The sequence below is a fragment of the Podarcis melisellensis genome (assembly GCF_964234715.1).
Source record: "Podarcis melisellensis genome assembly, chromosome: 6".
In the NCBI taxonomy this organism is placed as follows: Eukaryota; Metazoa; Chordata; class Lepidosauria; order Squamata; family Lacertidae; genus Podarcis; species Podarcis melisellensis.
This window is the reverse complement of record NC_138538.1, coordinates 8,175,675-8,195,207: the sequence shown is the minus strand read 5'-3', so window position 1 is coordinate 8,195,207 and position 19,533 is coordinate 8,175,675. Positions and strand designations below refer to the sequence as shown.

Sequence of the window (19,533 nt, the reverse complement as noted above, 5' to 3'; positions counted from 1 at the left end):
GCTCAGATCTTACAGCATATAGTCCTTTCAAGAGGAGCTTGTGTTTTTAATCTTTTGTTGGAAGCCTCCCAGAGATGGGTGGGGTAGAAATATTATTATTATTATTATTCCCCATAGCAGTGCAGCCCTGGAGCCCAAAGCTTGTCTATAGCCAGCCCTGCAGCCAGCCTCCCCTAAAGATGGAAATAATAATAATAATAGTAATAATAGTAATATATTAATATCCTGCCCATCTGGCTGGGTTTTCCTAGGCATCTCAACTCTTCTTCCTGCTTCTTCCTCCCAGAAACTCTTTTCCTCTCCCCTCAACCAAACACCTCATCATGCTGGTAACATCTCAATCTCCAGGCCCAAATGTCCCCCCCCCCCTCAATAGCCCATCAACACCTTTTGCCACATTAGTAGGTTTGCTCTTCACTAAGCCAGACAGGCTGATTTGCGTAAGCCAGCCCAGAATTCCCTGCCTGGCACATCTCTGCAGCTTATACTTTAATCCATATACCAGTTAATAAAAATCCTAGTGTTTATTTATTTCTAGGGGTTTTTTTGTGGGGGGGAGTGTCCCCCAGTCTACAACAATATTTTAATCAATTAATTCCAATATCTATAGACTGCTTTCTGCACTGAAACAAGCTCCCCACACCCCACACCCCTGGTCTCTCAGAACCAGAAGAGGTATGAAAAGTGCTGCTCAATGACAGCGTCTCAGATTGCTTGGGAAGGACCCAGGGGAGAAGGAGACTTGGGCAACTGTGAACTTTCATAGGGGCAAGTTCTACCAAGAAGAGTTGCTGTGTTTTCTAGGCCTAGCCTCCTGAGCTACCTTGTTTCTTTGAATAAAGGTCCCTAACTTCCTGCCTGCTTATTGGGCATTCACCCTGATTCACTTGCACAAAGCAAAGGTTAGACTCTGGCTGCCTTCAGGCAGCACTTTATTTTCACAATGTTTCCTTGCCTGATAATTTCTAACTTTTGTGTGATCATTCATGCAATATAAGACCAACTTCTGGAAAACTAGTGGAACCCAGAAGAAGCTTAGCACACTTTTCCATGTCATTTGCTTCTGGAAGAAAAGCCGTTTGCAAAGTCCTTAGCCCAGAAAGTCACAGAAATTTTGCTCTCTAATTTCTCATGGCAGCATTTCGGGTGCTTTCGGCATGCAGTTCTCTTCCGCCACTCAAAAATGAGCACAGCATGGCAGTGTTCCTTACTGCAGTGTAAAAGGAATGTGAGAATCTGAGATAATAGTGGCTAGCCTTATAATAAGGAAAACTAATTCAATGACCTCCTTGCCAACAAAGGTCCATATAGTTAAAGCTATGGTTTTCCCAGTAGTGATGTATGGAAGTGAGAGCTGGACCATAAAGAAGGCTGATCGCCAAAGAATTGATGCTTTTGAATTATGGTGCTGGAGGATACTCTAGAGAGTCCCATGGACTGCAAGAAGATCAAACCTATCCATTCTGAAGGAAATCAGCCCTGAGAGCTCACTGGAAGGACAGATCCTGAAGCTGAGGCTCCAATACTTTGGCCACCTCATGAAAAGAGAAAACTCCCTGGAGTCCCTGATGTTGGGAAAGATGGAGGGTACAAGGAGAAGGGGACGACAGAGGACGAGATGGTTGGACAGTGTTCTCGAAGCTACCAACATGAGTTTGAGCAAATTGCGGGAGGCAGTGGAAGATAAGGATGCCTGGCGTGCTCTGGTCCATGGAGTCACGAAAAGTCGGACATGACTAAACGACTAAACAACAACAAATGCAAGAACCCCCACATCTGAATGCTCCCTATGTCTGTTTTTATTTTGCATTCCCTCTGAGTTGCCTGCAGGGAGATTATACTGCAATGAGCATTTCTCCTGATTTGCTTGTGCAAATACATCATTCCATTCATTATTCCTCCATCCCATACCGTTCAGAGCAATTCCCCGTCACATTCATAACCTCACAGAGCACATATTTAAAAAGGAAAAATGGATTTGTTGTGACAAGGTGGCAGGGTGCTTTAATCCACTTTAATTGCACGGACCTAAATTCCCAGTCTGCGCTTGGATGCTTCCCATAAAACAGCCACAGTCTAGAGCTGAGCAGAAGCTTTCTTTCGCTGCAATTTGGGAGAATTTAATTGGCTGTTAGTTATATTCCATAGGCCCAGCACGCCCTCTTGTGGTTATGGGGGTATTTAAGTTCTTCTGCACACAAAAAGCAGGTTTATTGCAGCTAAAAAGGCTCAAACGAGGTCGCTGGAGACTGAATTTTTGAACGCTTGTTGGGAATTTGTGTTTTCAGGCCCGTGAGGATTTCTGCCACCTCCCTCTTCAGAGATGGAGAGTGTTTGTCAACAGCTTGATTTCATAAATTGTACGAGTCGAGATTGAATTTCACCTTTAATCTTTTTGACGTATGGATAATGCCTGACAAGAGAGTGCTTATGGCTGATTCCTGTGATCAGAATGAGACAGAAGAGGAGACAGCCAGAAGATCTGTTTCAAATTTCTTCTTATATTATCTTTCGAATGCCTTCTTATGTTATGTCGGCTGCACTCTTACAGACATAGTGTAAGAACATAAGAAGAGCCCATTGGAGCCAACGGCCCATCTATTCCAGCATCCAGTTCTCACAGTGGCCACGCAAATGCTTGTAGGAAACCCAGGACGTGGGTGGCGCTGTGGTCTAAACCACTGAGCCTCTTGGGCTTGCCGATCAGAAGGTCAGCGGTTTGAATCCCCACAACGGAATGAGCTCTGGTTGCTCTGTCCCAGCTTCTGCCAACCTAGCAGTTCGAAAGCATGCCAGTGCAAGTAGATAAATAGGTACCGCTGAGGTGGGAAGGTAAATGTTTCCATGTGCTCTGGTTTCCGTCACAGTATCCTGTTGTGGCAGAAGCGGTTTAGTCCTGCTGGCCACATGACCCAGAAAGCTGTCTGTGGACAAACACTGGCTCCCTCAGCCTGAAAGCCAGATGAGGGCCGCAAGCCCATAGTCGCCTTTGACTGGACTTAACCATCCAGGGGTCCTTTACCTTTTTTTAAACAACAACAGTTGGTTAGTTGTGTCCAACTCTTTGTGACCCCCCTAGACCAGAGCACGCCAGGCACTCCTGTCTTCCACTGCCTCCCGCAGTTTGGTCAAACTCATGCTGGTAGCTTCGAGAACACTGTCCAACCATCTTGTCCTCTGTCATCCCCTTTTCCTAGTGCCCTCCATCTTTCCCAACATCAGGGTCTTTTCCAGGGAGTCTTCTCTTCTCATGAGGTGGCCGAAGTCTTGGAGCCTCAGCTTCACGATCTGTCCTTCCAGTGAGCACTCAGGGCTGATTTCCTTCAGAATGGATAGGTTTGAGCTTCTTGCAGTCCATGGGACTCTCAAGAGTCTCCTCCAGCACCATAATTCAAAAGCATCAATTATCAATTCTTCGGCAATCAACCTTCTTGATGGTCCAGCTCTCACTTCCATACATCACTACTGGGAAAACCATAGCTTGAACTATATGGACCTTTGTTGGCAAGGTGATGTCTCTGCTTTTTAAGATGCTGTCTAGGTTTGTCATTGCTTTTCTCCCAAGAAGCAGACGTCTTTTAATTTCGTGACTGCTGTCGCCATCTGCAGTGATCATGGAGCCCAAGAAAGTAAAATCTCTCACTGCCTCCATTTCTTCCCCTTCTATTTGCCAGGAGGTGATGGGACCCGTGGCCATGATCTTAGCTTTTTTGATGTTGAGCTTCAGACCTTATTTTGCACTCTCCTCTTTCACCCTCATTAAAATACACAATATTAGCAAGCGTTAAAATGGCAATAGCTGCATCTGCTCACCTTGTTCCTTTGCCATGTGCTTCCTTGATCCTAGGCTGATCAGCGTAGAGGACTCGATCCTGAAAGTCAGAGAGGAGAACTCGGTGAAGTACCAAAGGACTTTTCTGGCCTGTGAAATGATCGACTGGTTGGTCCAGGAAGGAGAGGCAGCAAACCGGAAAGAAGCCGCTGAGCTTTGCCAAGTCCTCCTTGAACATGGGATTATCCAGCATGGTATGAAGAAGGAGATCGCAGAAAAGGGAGGGCATCAGGTTGTCACCTGCTGGGCAGGTTAGGAGCAAAGGATATGCCTAGGATAGCCAGAAACGCCAAAGAGCAGTGCAGTATAATGGCTAGAGCATATCGCCTAGAACAGTTGTCCCCAACCTGTGGGTCCCCAGATGTTGTTGGACTACAACTCCCATCATCCCTGAGCTCTGGCCTTGCTAGCTAGGGATGATGGGAGTTGTAGTTCAACAACATCTGTGGACCCACAGGTTGAGAAAGGCTGGCCTAGAAGCTGGCACTCTAAATTGGCCAAAGCAACACACATGGTGGAATACACCCAGGGGAAGATCTCCAGCCTCCTCTTAGAACAAGAGGAATACAGGAATCAGGAATACAAAGCAGGATGTTGTGGCCAAATTGAGGTTCTTCTCCTATACATTGGAGATATCAGTGGCATACTGGAGGCTATGAGAGATGGAAGGAAGGAATAAGAAATTGGGCGGAAAGACTGGAAAAGCAGCAGCTGTCAGATGAGGAGGAGTTGGGAGGGGGAAGGGGAACTATCCTGGCACTTGGCTAGAAACTGGAAGACAGCATGGCCAACAGGAACCAAAGACTAGAGAAGGGGCAGAGCGCAAAAGAGTGTAGCTAAGAAAAACAGTGTTATTTTCCATTTTTTGGTAAGTTCCAGCCTTCTTTTCCAAAACATGTTTTTCTAAGGGAGATTTGCAGGCACATAAAAGCACCAAGTTAGAATTGATTTTAAAAATGCGCAATTAGGAACTTCTTCTTTGGCTATCTCTCGTAGCCGAGTAAGATTGTCTTCCATGGACACATTTTTAAAAGTGAGTCCATAAGTGACTGTGGAGGCCAATTCTGGATCCACACGTCCTTCCACAGTGGGGACATAGGTTTCTGGGTGGGAGTTGATCACAGTGTGGATTTGCCAAGTGTGCCTTCCTCTTAGCATGTTCCTCCCTTTCGTCCTGAGTTTGAGCATCTTCAAAACCCATGGCACTCTTAGTAAAGGCTGTCCTCCAATTGGGGCACTTGCAGGCCATTGTTTCCCAATTGTCGGTTTTTATACTACATTTTTTAAGATTTGCCTTGAGAGAGACTTTAAAGCTCTTTTGTTGACCACCGGCATTACCCTTTCCATTTTTAAATTTGGAATAGAGTAGTTGCTTTGGAAGATGATAATCAGGCATCCGAACAACCAGTCCAACGAAGTTGGTGTTGAAGAATCATTTTGACAACTTTGACAACTGGGAACTAAGAGCAAATTAAAGCAGCATCAAACATGGTCTGGGGAAATTAGGGGTCCTCTTGATACCAAAAAGATGACAAAGTCAGCACCAAGCAAACCATTGTGGGGAGAAAATTCTATTACGAGGGTGCCACCACCTAGAAGCCCATCTCTCTCATACACATACACACCTCACCTCAGATGGTTGAGGCACCTGACAGAGATGCTGTGAACATAAACCTTCTGGGCATGTTTATGTGGAGGCAGGCATTCCATCTGGATATCCCGAACCCTGAATGTAAGCACAAATACTTCAGATTGTCCCCAGAGATGGACCAGGAGCTATTGCAGTCTGTGTGTGTGTGTGAGAGAGAGAGAGAGAGAGAGAGCGCTGAGAACAATTGTCACCAACTCCCAGGTTGCTGACGGAAGACTGCTGAATCCTATCTCTGCCCACGTTCTTGGGGGTGGGATGGGAAGAACCACAGCCCTCAATCTGCTCCCACCCCACACCCCCATTCTTTCCTCAGTGGCCGGCCGGCACCACTTCTATGACGGCAACCTCCTCTATCAGTTCCGCATCAATTTCCGCCGGAGGAGACGTCTCGCGGAGCTGCTCAGCGAGAACTCCTCCAGGGCCCTTTCAGACAGTCCTGACAGCCCCTTCTGCCTCCGCAAGCTCAACCCTGAGCAGAACAGCTGCAGCTTCTTGTCTGGTGGGTAACTGCGAGTGATGGCGGCAATTGTGGGGAGCCCTCTGGGTGCTGTCGTGGGGCCTAGGCCAGCCTGCTGCTGGGTCTGGGAGGGTATGGGGGTATGGTTTGTAGCAGCAGAGGCTGGTCTATTAGCGCCAGCGGGGTACTGCTCCACCAGCCTCAGCCCAACTTCCCTTTGTCTCTTTCAGTTCAGCCCAATAAAGAAATCAAAACAGTCTCAGCGGTTCGAAGGAGCAGCGTCACCTCACTGGCTGGGGGATCCAACCCCTATTTCAATCTCTCCCCGAGTTTGGGGTTCCTGCCAGCTGTGGAATGCAACCCCAAATCTGGTGAGGAATGATAATGATGATGATGATGATGATGATGATGATAATAATAATAATAATAATAATAATAATAATAATAATAATAATAATAATAATATTTTAATATTTATATGCCACCCATCTGACTGGGTTGCCCCAGCCACTCTGGTCATCATTATGCCACAGAGCCTAGAATATTGCTCATAATCCTAAGAATTTGAGGGTTCAACTCCAAACAAAGATTCTTTGGATTGGGGCTCTAAAATGTGCTAACTAGGTTCGCCATGTCTTGAAGAACAAAAAAGAAGACAGCCGGAGCTGGGGAAAGCTGGGAAGAAAACACAACACCACCACCACCAACAACAACAACAGACATTTACTTTAAAATGTAAAAATCTGCCTGGATGGGCATGTTGCCCCCCTAAAAGAGGATGTGTCCAGGTTTTCCCAGGTGTATGGCAACCCTAGCAAGCACCCACACACCCACAGAGCCATTGTGGTGTAGTGGTTAAGAGCAGTGGACTCGTAATCTGGTGAACCGGGTTCGCTTCCCCGCTCCTCCACATGCAGCTGCTGGGTGACCTTGGGCCAGTCACACTTCTCTGAAGTCTCTCAGCCCCACTCACCTCACAAAGTGTTTGTTGTGGGGGAGGAAGGGAAAGGAGATTGTTGGCCGCTTTGAGACTCCTTCGGGTAGTGATAAAGCGGGGTATCAAATCCAAAGCCTCCGCCTCCTCCTCTTTCTTTCCCATTTCCCATTTTGTTTTTTTTCCTTATCTGCTCCTCCACGTGACAAGAGAGCCCTCTCTATCACACCAAGCCCACCACACTGACCAGCAAACGAACAGAAACAAGCCCGCAAGCACCACAGCTGCAGCAAATCCCCTTCGTTCCGCTTCCAAAGAGCCGTCCGCACGAAGCATTTTGCATTGCATTTGATTTTTTCAAAGCAAAACATTGGAGAGGCTGATGTTGGTCCTTGCTGAGATCTGCTTGTACGAATTGTTCTAGACCTTGACTCCGTTGTGCATTTCTGTGTGTGGGTTTTTTCCCCACTGAGAACCACCTGCACACAGAAGGGGGAAAAAATAAGCTCTGTCCTATCTGGTTAACATTCCTGGTTCACTTCCCCATTCACTTTGCTACGTTACTCTTTTTTCGAACAATTGACCTTTAGGTAAGACCTGTCATTTTCCTTTTCCTCCCCTCCATGCAAGTATTAAAGAGGCCTGTCACCAATGAGGAGCTTCTGACCCCTGGGGCACCGTACATCAAGAAAACGCTGACGGTAAGCTTGTTAGCCGGTCATCAGAATGTTACATTGGGATTATTGCTAAATCCTCCTTGTTACAGTACAGAGCCCTTTAACTGGGCAAGCCTAAAGTTGCACGATGTCAGGGAACTGACATCAGAGCGAGAAGCGGAGGCAGGGCTCCAGAGCGATGCCGGAGAGGGGACCAGCATGGGGGAAGGAATTCAGAGTAACACCAATAGAGAAGAGAGGGAGATGGAGGAATTGGTGACAGGGCTCCAAGACCCTTCACCCGAAACTAGTGGAGAGAGCGCTGGGATGCCCCTGCCTTCCCCTTACTTGCGCAGACGCGTTCCACGCAGGGAACATAGGAGGAGACTCGGGGTCAAACAGCTTTTATGCTGGAAGAGGTTCAAGAAACGTCCACTGACGGATTCTGCAAGTGACTAACAGGTCACAGAGGGCGAGCTCTGACCCTAAGCATGGTTGGGCAAGCAAACTAACTAAACCGAAGGCAATTTACGCACAAGTAACCCCTCACAACCATTACACACGATAGTCCAAGTCCCAAGGCGAAGCACCCTTAAGTGATGCAACACAGCAATACTGTTGTGTTCGAGTTGGAACCAATGGGGCTGCTCTGGAGTAACTGGAGTGTGTGTGTTTGTGTGTGTAGAAAGGTTACACATCTAATTTGCCTCTGGGCTTTAATTATAACTTCCATGAATGAATGAATCTTTATTTGTATCAGCTGTCGATCATAGCAATAAAACAACAATATGAGATACAAAAAATAAAAAGTCAATTATATAAAATACATTTTAGGGTTTTGAATCAATAGTGATAGAGTGGATCTTACTCTAATTGCCCCAGCTAAAAACCCTGCAGCCTTTGCTGTCACCTGCTCATCTGCCAAGAGAAAGGACACTGGCAGTGGCTGGGCGACCCAGAATGGACAATATAAGAGGGGTGATAACCTCATTCCTCTAGTCTTTATAAAGAGTGCAAGCCAGAAGGGCATGCGCCACTGATTTGGTACTGCCATCTCCACAGGGACATAAGCATTTTTCGTGTGGAATCTGTTTTGGAATAGTCCCTCAAGTACAACCGAGGGCAATACATTCAATCTTGCAAGAGTAAAAGCATTTCTATATTTTGGAATTGCTTTGTTATGCAGATAGGGTGCCAGAGAGTCGAAATGGGTAGGTGGAAAATAGTCATACCATGGGCAAAATTTCCTTATCGTGGCCAAGCTGTTCTTATAACAGCCATTGTTTTATTGTTTCCACATTTTTGTTAGGGTTGGCATATTTCAAAAAGTGAAAATTTGTGCTTGAGCTTTTGGGGGCAAAGTTGTTGCAAAATCTCCAAACGAAAATGAAGATTTTTACCAATTGTTTAGAAAAATACCCCCCCCCCAAAAAAAACCCCACAACACTTCTCATTTGGGCTGCTATATGCCCAGGTTTCTCTGGACATTTTAGCCACTTTTCCAAAATTTTGCCCGGATGCCATTTTCGACAGACGAATCCCGACCACGTCCGAGAAATCCCAGATGTATGATAGCCCTACGTAATGTGCATTTCTGGGTTGGGTTTCGCCGTATTTTCCTGCGGGTCAGAAGAAGGTGCTAAGAAGTATAGAAGCTGATAGCTCTTTTGAAAGCAAGGAGTCTGGTGTAGGAAGAGAGTGCGCGGTTTGGGGGATATGATACAGGGGGTGGGGGGGGATGGTGCATCTGTCCACTGCAAAAAGAAACTAGTGTTTTGACTCCTTGCAGCTGCAGTCATTGGATTAAGCGGCATCAGAGTTTCCTTGCGTCACTCTGCAAAGGGGGCGAGATGCAGAGTGGAAAGGTCACGGGGAAGGTCATGTGAAGCTGCCATAGACGTTGTGCCCATGTTTGTGTAATCTGCTTGGTCGCAGATCTCCAGAGTCTTTCCCATCACCTCTGCTCCCTCATCTTTAGATGCCAGAGTTTGGACCCGGGACCTTTTGCAGGCAAAACGTGCGCTCTGTCACTGAGCCATCAGAATGTGGTGTTTGATTTTTTTTATTTTCAAACTGGCTAGGAAGGACATTCTCTTCTCTTCCTGGCGTGCCATTTCTTCCCTTCTGAACTTGCCCTGTCCTTCAACTCCCCGAGTCTTGTGGGTACATCTTTTTGTCGTTTTCATGGTTAGTTTCCTCTCCTTCCTGTACCACCTGTTTGTTGTTGTTTTTTCATTCGCTTGTTTCAATCAGGCGAAGCCCTTTGAGAGAGGGCCTTTTTCTCCCCCTCCCCTCCAATACGCTTCTAATTTGAGCTTCTGTCCTTGGACACATGCGTGCAAAGTCAGAGGAGTTCAGAAACCAGTTTAATGGGAGGTTGACTTCTGCCACATCAGTCTAAAATGACTAGCTTAGTCTCTGTGTTCACTCAAGAGCAAGAACCAGGCAGTCTTGCCCATCTTTTTATTTTTAATGCAATTGACCAATTTCTATTCACTTGTTTTGGGATGTGGGTGATGCTGTGGGTTCAACCACAGAGCCTAGGACTTGCCAATCAGAAGGTTGGCGGTTCAAATCCCCACGACAGGGTGAGCTCCCGTTGCTTGGTCCCTGCTCCTGCCAACCAAGCAGTTCAAAAGCACGTCAAAGTGCAAGTAGATAAATAGGTACCACTCTGGCGGGAAGGTAAACGGCGTTTCCTTGCACTGCTCTGGTTCGCCAGAAGCGGCTTAGTCATGCTGGCCACATGACCCGGAAGCTGTACGCCAGCTCCCTCGCCCAATAAAGTGAGATGAGCGCCGCAACCCCAGAGTCAGCCACGACTGGTCCTAATGGTCAGGGGTCCCTTTTCTTTTTAATCACTTGTTTGAATCCATTATACATACAACTTTAATTTCAACTTAACCAACTCGGCGCATAGCTCTGGACCTGCTGCATTTATTTGTGTTTTTCCTGACTTGGGTCCTGTGTTACAGAACTGCAAGGGGTAGCTGGAGGCAGGACTCTTCCACACTCTTGGTTTCGATCGTGTTTATTTGGAAACCAGAAGTCTCACACCTCAGGAGGAGTGAGATGGGGGCTTGTTGACTTGATGTCCCCTGCTGCCTCTTTCCCACCAAACTGCCGAATGGTGGAGTTTTAGCCTTGTAGAAGGAAAAGGAAGAAGACTGTCACCTTTGCTTTTGCCCAAGGCTGAGCATTTTTGCAACACTGGGGTGTAAAAAAAAAAAGAACAATTGCAAATGCCGTCCCTCTTTTTTTGCAGATTGTGGGCGACGCAGTTGGCTGGGGGTTTGTGGTCCGTGGAGGTCAGCCATGCCACATCCAGGCTGTGGATCCAGGAGGGCCAGCTGCAGCTGCTGGCATGAAGGTACCAGTCTTATCTGTTGGGATACTGCCAGGGAGACAAAGGCCATCACTACCTCCACGTCGTCTCCGGACGTCCATCGATCTCCCGTAGACACGCAGTATCAGCAATTAGCGACATGAGCTCCAGAAATAGCTTGCCACATTCCTGGGCTGATGCACGCTCTATCAGCAGAATTCACACAGCGAAAGTTGCACTCAGGAGAGCATATTTACAAGTTTATTCAGCATTGGTCAGAACAAAGAAAAACTTGACTGCCTGCTTGCGTGTTCAGGCACAAAGCAACAGAGAGAAACGAAAGCAATAGCAAACATAAACATCCTGTGAACAGGAAATACGCAGACTCTGTGACTCACAAAGCCTGCTCCCTTTTAAGGTGGAACGGAAATATCCTAACATTATCTAGTCAACCAGATCCCTATACATCAGCCTGGGTAGCTCAGTTTTAGAGTATGGTGCTGTAACACCAAGGTTGCAGGTTTGATCCCCATACGGGACAGCTGCATTTTCCTGCATTGCAGGGGCTTGGATGAGATGATTCCCAGGGTCCCTTCCAACACTACAATTCTATGACTCTATAGGAAGTTCCTCAGCAGGACCTGAATGCCATTCATTTGGCTGAAAGCCCTTCTGAGAACTTTTGGACCAGCACTAGTCAGAATGGAGACTGAAAGCTTGCCTATATCTGAGATGCTTTGGCTGTTGTGCAAAGCTGGTTGGAAGGAGCCTCGTTGCAGCACCTGGAAGCTGATGGATGAGTTGTCGGCTGATCGCGGGAAAAGGAGCTGAGTGAATTTGACAAGCAAATCCTCTCTGTCTACTCGAGCACGAAAGGCGGTGGGTGCCACCTGAGATCACTGAACCAAAAATAAATGGCTTTTGAGCTCTTCCTTAAGGATCAGCTCCTTTGGAATGAGGGGAGCTGGTGGCTCTGCTGCTTAGAGGCCTTATTTGTTATTTTATTTTATTTGGAGAAAGGAGGGAGAAGCAAGGGAGTGGCTTATACAAATGCAAACTTTGGTGGTTTGTGCGTTGTTGTTTTTTTGAATTAAAGAGTTTCTCAAAAGACTGCTTCTATCAGATTAGGTATGTGTATAAGATTTTGCTTGCGCAAGACTTTCTGAATTTCATTGAATTTCACTTCTGACAGAATTTGGTGGCTTCTCCGGAGAAGTATGAAATCTCCCTGAGAAATCTCGCTGCTTTTTGTGAAATGATGATGATTATAACTATTATTCTATTATTGTTGTTGTTATTGTTATTGTTACCCCACCCACCTGGCTTTTCACAGCTCTGGACACTCCCACAGGTGCTCCATCTGATTGAGATCCCCTAAAAATTCACTTTTGAGAAAAATGTAGTGTTAACTTCTCCTTTCCCCTCCCTTTAGGCCTGCCAGTTTGTCTATTCTGTGAACGGGATGTATGTCTTACATCTGGACTATCAGACCATTAGCAGCCTCATCATGACCGGACCTCGAACTCTTGTGCTGGAGATTATGGAAGCCACTGAATGAGTGAAAAGGCCACACGTTGATTTCCTTTTCCCCAAACCCACAACTCCTTGCCTGAGACCACCAACCAGATTTCACGTGCTGTGGATGAGATGATTGATCTAAGTGAATCCTCTAAACCCAGAAGGGGCTCAGCGTTTCCTCTTATGCCTACTTACTAATAAGGAGGTGGAACATATCCAGGCGGGGGGGGGGGGTTGTTCTTTTTTAAAAAAGCTGGGTTTTGAAAACCCAAGGAGTCTCTTCACATGGAGAAAAAGAGAGTCGGGATTCTTTTTTGAAAGAGTAATACCCAAAAGCTCATCCAAACAGCTTCTTAACACCATAAGAATGTTGCCAAAGCTCAGCACTATCCTCTTTCTCATAGTGCCTCTGCCTACCTTAGAGAAAAGAGCAACTTGCTCACTAGAACAGATAATAATAATAATAATAATAATAATAATAATAATAATAATAATAATTTATTTATACCCTACCCATCTGGCTGGGTTTCGCCAACCACTCTGGGCAGCTCCCAACAGAATATTAATAATAATTTTAAACAGCAATCAAACATTAAAAACTTCCCTAAACAGGGCTGCCTTCAGATGTCTTCTAAAAGTCAGATAGTTGTTCCTTTCTTCTTGAAAAACATCGAGATTGGCTGCAATTTACCCGTGAGTAAGGGGTACCAAAGAACTGATCAAGGATCAACTTAAATTTGTTTATTTTGGCTGAAAACGGGAGGCGAGTAACAGGAAGTCCGCCTTCCGGTCCTGCTAATCGGAGCAAAGCAAAGAACCCGATGCGGGCTGAAGTGTTAAAAAGAGACTTTGAAAGAAATAAGAAGGGGCATTAATAGACTGTGTGTTTTTAGAAATCGAAAAAGGGTGAAGAAATAAATGTTTTAATCCAGTGTGTTAGAGAATCTTCCTCCTATTGTGAAGAGACGTGGAATTGAAGGGGACAACCGAGTTATTGGACTGCCAGTGTTGCAAATGAGTACTGTCAGGCTGCAGAAACTTTTCTTTTAACATAAACTGTTGCACTGATGGATACACTATCGCTTTAATACTGTTACTGAAACCTCTCTGTTACCTTGTGGCACTAATTTGAAACAGAACTCTCTGAAATCCTCCTTTCTGAACTTGGGGATTTCAGTCGAAATAGGAGCTTTGATGGTGGAAAAGAAACTTTCTTTCTTTTGAAAACCCCCCCTAGTGGATTTGCGGAGACATAGTAGCCTGGGAACTGTATCTTATTGGGATTTTTTGTGGTTTAATTGTTTATATTCTGGACTTGCCTTTCTCATGGACTGAAAGACTATTTGACCTTGAACAGCAGCTGGGGAATGAGTGGCCCAGCGAAAACAAGAGCAGCTAAAGCTAAGGAAGCTTTAGCTGAGGAAGTTAAAGAAAAGAAAAAAGACAAGAGAGCTGGGCAGCTGGTCCAAACAACCTTGATTCACCATCGTAGATCCTCGGTGCCTACTGTGTTGACGGCGCAAGAGGAGGAAGTTGAAACGCCTGCTACAGAAGAAATGGCAGCTGGAGGAACTGATCCAGTCTTGAAACAAATTTTGGAACAACTGGCACTTTTGAATAAGAAGGTGGACGATCAGTCATCTAAAATTGATAGAGCTACATCTACTATCAGCAAGTTAACAGATCAGGTTTCGCAGCACACCCAGGCTATTGAGAAACTGCAAGGAGCTACGGCGGAGAACTACAAATTAGCTGCGGAAGCCAATCAAAAAGCAGAGCAAGCGTGCAAGAAGGTGGAAGAGATCAAAGGGGAAGTAAGACCTCTGAGAAGACAGGTAGGAGAACAGCAAGCCTACCTGTCAATGGTGGAACTGAAAAGTAAGGAATGTAATCTTAGGCTGAGGGCTGTCCCAGAGTTGGAACAGGGCAACCTAGAGAAATTCTTGACGGAGCTGTTTTCTAAATTTTGGGGGGTTGAAGAAGATAAAGACTTCAAGATCGTGACGGCCTTCAGACTGGGAAGATCGGTTAAAAAAGATAAGTCCAGAGACTGTTTGGTTTGTTTGAGAACAAGAGAGGAAAGAGACAAGATATTAGGCCAACACTTTAAAAAATCCCTGGAAGTCGAAGGTAAAAGGGCAGAAATTTATAGAGATATTCCTAAATATTTGTTGGACCTTAGAGCCACATATACAGACTTGGCCAAATTGTTAAGATACAACGCAATCCCATACAGGTGGGAATTTCCTCAAGGTCTGTCATTTACCTATAAAGGAAAGAAGGTAAGAATCAAAACGCCAGAAGACCACCAGAAGTTCCTACACGATAACGAGGAGGACCTCCAAAAGAGAGCCGCAGATTCTTGGCCTCCACCACCGGGATTACCACCAGGATCCATACCATCTGGAGGCGGCCCGGCACCACAGCTTCCGGAAAAGGAAGACAAATTAGATACCCAACTGTGATATCCAAGAAGTAGACCGGGATGTCTCTGCAGCTTCTTAGCTGGAATATAAATGGCGGGAATTCTCCAGAAAAACGCAGAAAAGTATTTCATATTTTGAAAAAAGAACAATTGGACATTATTTGCCTGCAAGAAACACATGTGACAAGACTCCATAGAAAAGTGCTAATTAATAAAAGGTTAGGCCAAGAATTTATTTCATCGGATAAAGTTAAGAAAAGAGGAGTGGTGATCTATGCAAAGGAGAACTTGTCCCCAAAATTTGTATTTAAAGACGAACAGGGCAGAATTTTGGCAATTGAAATCCAGACACAAGGAGAAAAGTTTTTAATTCTAGGAATCTACGCCCCAAATGATGGAAAATCGGAATTTTTTAAGAAGCTGCATGAGATTATGCTGGACTATTTGGACTATAACAACATTATCATGTTGGGAGATATGAACGGTGTCGCCTCAGTGAATATGGATAAGTCACAAAGTGCTAATATAACGAAAGATGGCAGACTTCCAAAAACCTTTTTTGAAATGACTGACAATTTGGATTTGATCGACATATGGAGGATCAAGAACCCTCTAGGGAAAGAAGGAACTTTCTTTTCTGAGGCCCATATGACATGGACGCGAATCGACCAAATATGGATAACTAGAGGGCTGGCACCTAAGACCAGAAAAGTGGAAATCTGCCCAAAAACCTGCTCCGACCACAACGCCTTGAGAATGGAATTGAGACTAAATACAACCGGATCGTTCAGATGGAGAATGAATGACGCCTTGTTAAGAGATCAGGAGATTGTTAAGAAGGCCCAAAAAGTTTTAAAGGACTATTTTGAAATAAACTTAAAGACAAATGTGGAAAAAAGAATAATTTGGGACGCAAGCAAAGCAGTGATAAGAGGGTTTCTAATACAACAGAACACGATTAAAAAAAGACTCTGGAATGAAAAGAAGGAGAAGATCTTGGAGAAAATAAGAGAAGGAGAGAGAAAACTGAGATCCAGGCCCAAATCGAAGGAAGTATTGAGAGAAGTGAAGTTTTTCCAGGCTCAATATTCGAAACTGATAAATCAAGAGGTGGAATGGAAAATTAAACAAATGAAACAAAGATCCTTTGAATCTGCAAACAAATGTGGAAAATTGTTAGCCTGGCAGTTGAAAAAGAGACAAAAACTTAACACAGTTACAAATCTAGAGATTGAAGGGAAAATGGTTCAGAAACCCGAAGAAATCAGAAGGTCCTTCCAGAAATATTTTAAAGAACTCTATTCTCAAAGGCCACAAAAAAGCTCAGAGGTGGACCAATTTGTCATAACTAATGGATTACAAAAAATACCCCAGGAAATGAGAGCAACCCTGAACTGTAATATTACAACCCAAGAAATTGAATGCGCCATTCAGAACCTCCAACTGGGCAAATCTCCGGGACCTGATGGGCTTACTTCCAAATATTATAAGGTACTGAAGGACTCATTGACACAACCATTGTTGGAAGTTTGCAATCAGATTATGGAGGGGAGGAAGGCACCGGAAACGTGGAAAGAAGCCTTCATCACGTTGATCCCGAAACTAGAATCTGAAAAAACTCAACTTAAAAACTACCGTCCTATCTCACTCCTAAATGTGGATTATAAAATTTTTGCAGACATTTTGGCAAGTAGGTTTAAGAAAGTCTTAAATGAAGTTATTCATAAGGACCAAGCAGGCTTTCTCCCTGGTAGGCATTTATTTGACAACACAAGAAACATCATTGACATTTTGGAGTTTTTACAGATTAATTCAAACACAAGAGCGGTGTTGATTTTTATTGATGCGGAGAAGGCCTTTGACAACATTTCTTGGCGGTTTATGAAGAAAAATTTGGAAAGGATGGGAGTAGGGCGGGGGTTTGAAAATGGAATAGAAGCAATTTATTCAGAACAAAAGGCTAAATTGATAGTAAACAACGTGGTGACAGAGGAGTTTAAAATTGAAAAAGGGACACGACAGGGGTGCCCTCTATCTCCGCTGCTGTTTATTTCAGTTCTGGAGGTGTTACTGAATATGATCAGAAACGACCAGTTGACACAGGGAATTGTGGTCGGAGAGAAACAATATAAACTGAAAGCTTTCGCAGACGATTTGGTATTAACATTACAGGAGCCAGCCTCTAGTACTAAAAGAGCGTTAGAATTAATTTCTGATTTTGGTCGGGTGGCGGGATTCAAGCTGAATAAACAAAAAACTAAAGTTTTAGCAAAAAACTTGACAACTACTGAAATAGAGGAGTTCAGAAAAGAAACAGAACTAAATGTGGTTAAAAAAGTAAAGTACCTAGGGGTCCATTTGACCTCCAAAAATTTGAATTTATTTAAGGACAACTATGAGAAATGTTGGTCAGAGATAAAAAGAGATCTGGAAACATGGTCAAGATTAAAACTTTCCTTGTTGGGCAGAATAGCTGCTATAAAGATGAATGTATTGCCGAAAATGCTATTTTTGTTTCAGTCCCTCCAGGTCGTGGATAAGGTGGAATGTTTTGGAAAATGGCAGAGGGATTTATCCAAATTTGTCTGGCAGGGCAAAAAGCCCCGAATAAAGTTTAAAATACTAACAGATGCGAAAGAAAGAGGGGGGTTTGCCCTGCCGGACTTGAGGTTATATTACGAAGCTGCAGCCCTCTGCTGGTTGAAGGATTGGATCTTATTGGAGAACACCGATGTCCTTGACCTGGAGGGATTTGATAATGCTTTTGGGTGGCATGCATATTTGTGGTATGACAAGGTTAAAGTTCATAAATTGTTCAAAAACCATATTGTCAGAAGGGCAATTTTCATGGTCTGGTCAAAATATAAAGACTTATTGGAGAGTAAAACTCCGAGGTGGCTCTCACCGATGGAGGCCAAAGCACGTAAAAGACTCAATATGGAGGCCCACTGGCCTAAATATTGGGAAATAATTGAAAAAATTGGAGATAAATGGAGGTTACAGAGTATGGAAAAGTTAAAAAACAAGGTGCGAGATTGGTTGCATTATGCTCAAATTCAGGAAGTTTTTAAAGCAGACAAAAAAGTGGGTTTTCAGGAGGAAAAATCGAAACTAGAAACAGAGTTGCTTGAGCCAAAATCCAAGCTAATTTCGAGAATGTATAACTTGCTGCTTAAATGGAACACACAGGATGAGATTGTCAAATCCTCTATGATAAAGTGGGCACAGGATTTGGGGCATAACATTATGTTTGAAGACTGGGAAAGGTTATGGAACACCGGAATGAAATTCACGGCATGTACTGCCTTGAAGGAAAACATTATGAAAATGATATACCGGTGGTACATGACCCCAGTCAAGCTTGCAAAGATATATCACCTGTCTGACAATAAATGCTGGAAATGTAAGGAAGAGGAAGGGACATTTTTACACCTCTGGTGGACCTGCCCGAAAGTGAAGGCCTTCTGGGAAATGATACATAATGAACTAAAAAAGGTGCTGAGATTCACCCTACCTAAGAAACCGGAGGCCTTCCTTCTGGGCATGGTAGACCAGAGGATGGTCAAGAAAGATAGAACTTTCTTTATGTACGCTACTACAGCAGCGAGGATTCTGTTGGCAAAGCACTGGAAGACACAAAATCTACCCACATTGGAAGAATGGCAGACGCAGCTGATGGACTATATGGAGTTGGCTGAAATGACTGGCAGAATTCGAGACTCGGGAGAAGAAGAAACGGAGGAAGTTTGGAAAAATTTTAAGGACTATTTGAAAAAGCATTATAAGTTGTATGAATGTTAAAAAATGCTCCTTTCTAGGAAGGTATAGCTTCAGTATCGGCAAATTTCTGAATTGATAAATAAGACACTATAAGACAGAAGTGAGGTAACGAAATATTTTTATTGTGTGGAAATTAAAAATTAATGCAATTGTATCGAAATGTTTACATCAGATAACACGATAAAATGGAAGATATATTGTTATGTACAAAACAAGTTAACAATTTGCTGAGGTTTTGGTTACACAGGGAATGCAGTGCTCGGGAGATGGGGGAAGTCCATTGGATTCATGGAAGTATGTATTTGAAAGTGGAAATTTGTTTATTAAAAACCTAATAAAATATTAAAAAAAAAAATAAAAGTCAGATAGTTGTTTATTTCCTTTACATATGACAGAAGGGCGTTCCACAGGGCAGGCGCCACTACCGAGAAGGCCCTCTGCCTGGTTCCCTGCAACCTTACTTCTCGCAGTGAGGGAACCGCCAAAAGGCCCTCAGTGCTGGACCTCAGTGTCCAGGCTGAACAATGGGGGGTGGAGACGCTCCTTCAGGTATACAGGACCGAGGCCGTTTAGGGCTTTAAAGTTCAGCACCAACACTTTTAATTGTGCTCGGAAATGTACTGGAAGCCAATGTAGGTCTTTCAGGACCGGTGTTATATGGTTTTGGTGGCCAGTCACCAGCCTGGCTGCCAAATTCTGGATTAGTTGCAGTTGACATGTCCTTGTGTGACTTGATTAAAAATGATTCTTTTTCCAGCTGTTCATATCACGTGTGCAGGCAAAACAGAAGTCACCCACTGGGTCCTCCTGGATAGAACCCTGGATAGAACCCTCCTGGATAGAACCCTGCAGGTAGCACTGGAAACCAAACATTGCCGTGCAAAATGGTTCTGCTCATTGTGCTTGTCAGTCCACCCAGCCATGCCCTTCTGCAGGTTACTCCATTCCCTTCTCC

At 44.5% G+C, this 19,533-nt stretch overlaps 1 protein-coding gene and 1 long non-coding RNA gene across 3 annotated transcripts in view; both read left to right on the top strand.

Moving 5' to 3' along the window:
- Window positions 1–12,585, top strand: part of LOC309372980 (DEP domain-containing mTOR-interacting protein-like) — a 34,670-nt gene extending 22,085 nt beyond the window's left edge. Inside the window, exons 4-9 of one of the 2 annotated variants that reach the window (XM_081917112.1) lie at window positions 3,848–4,026; window positions 5,797–5,982; window positions 6,171–6,311; window positions 7,505–7,575; window positions 10,796–10,900; window positions 12,288–12,585. In XM_081917112.1, the coding sequence (XP_081773238.1) occupies window positions 3,848–4,026; window positions 5,797–5,982; window positions 6,171–6,311; window positions 7,505–7,575; window positions 10,796–10,900; window positions 12,288–12,413 (808 nt within the window). In that variant the 3' untranslated portion in view covers window positions 12,414–12,585. The remainder of the gene's footprint in view (window positions 1–3,847; window positions 4,027–5,796; window positions 5,983–6,170; window positions 6,312–7,504; window positions 7,576–10,795; window positions 10,901–12,287) is intronic. The other variant, XM_081917113.1, reaches the window with a different exon arrangement.
- Window positions 1–19,533, top strand: part of LOC309373295 — a 118,913-nt gene that overhangs the window by 97,411 nt on the left and 1,969 nt on the right. The window lies entirely within an intron of this gene.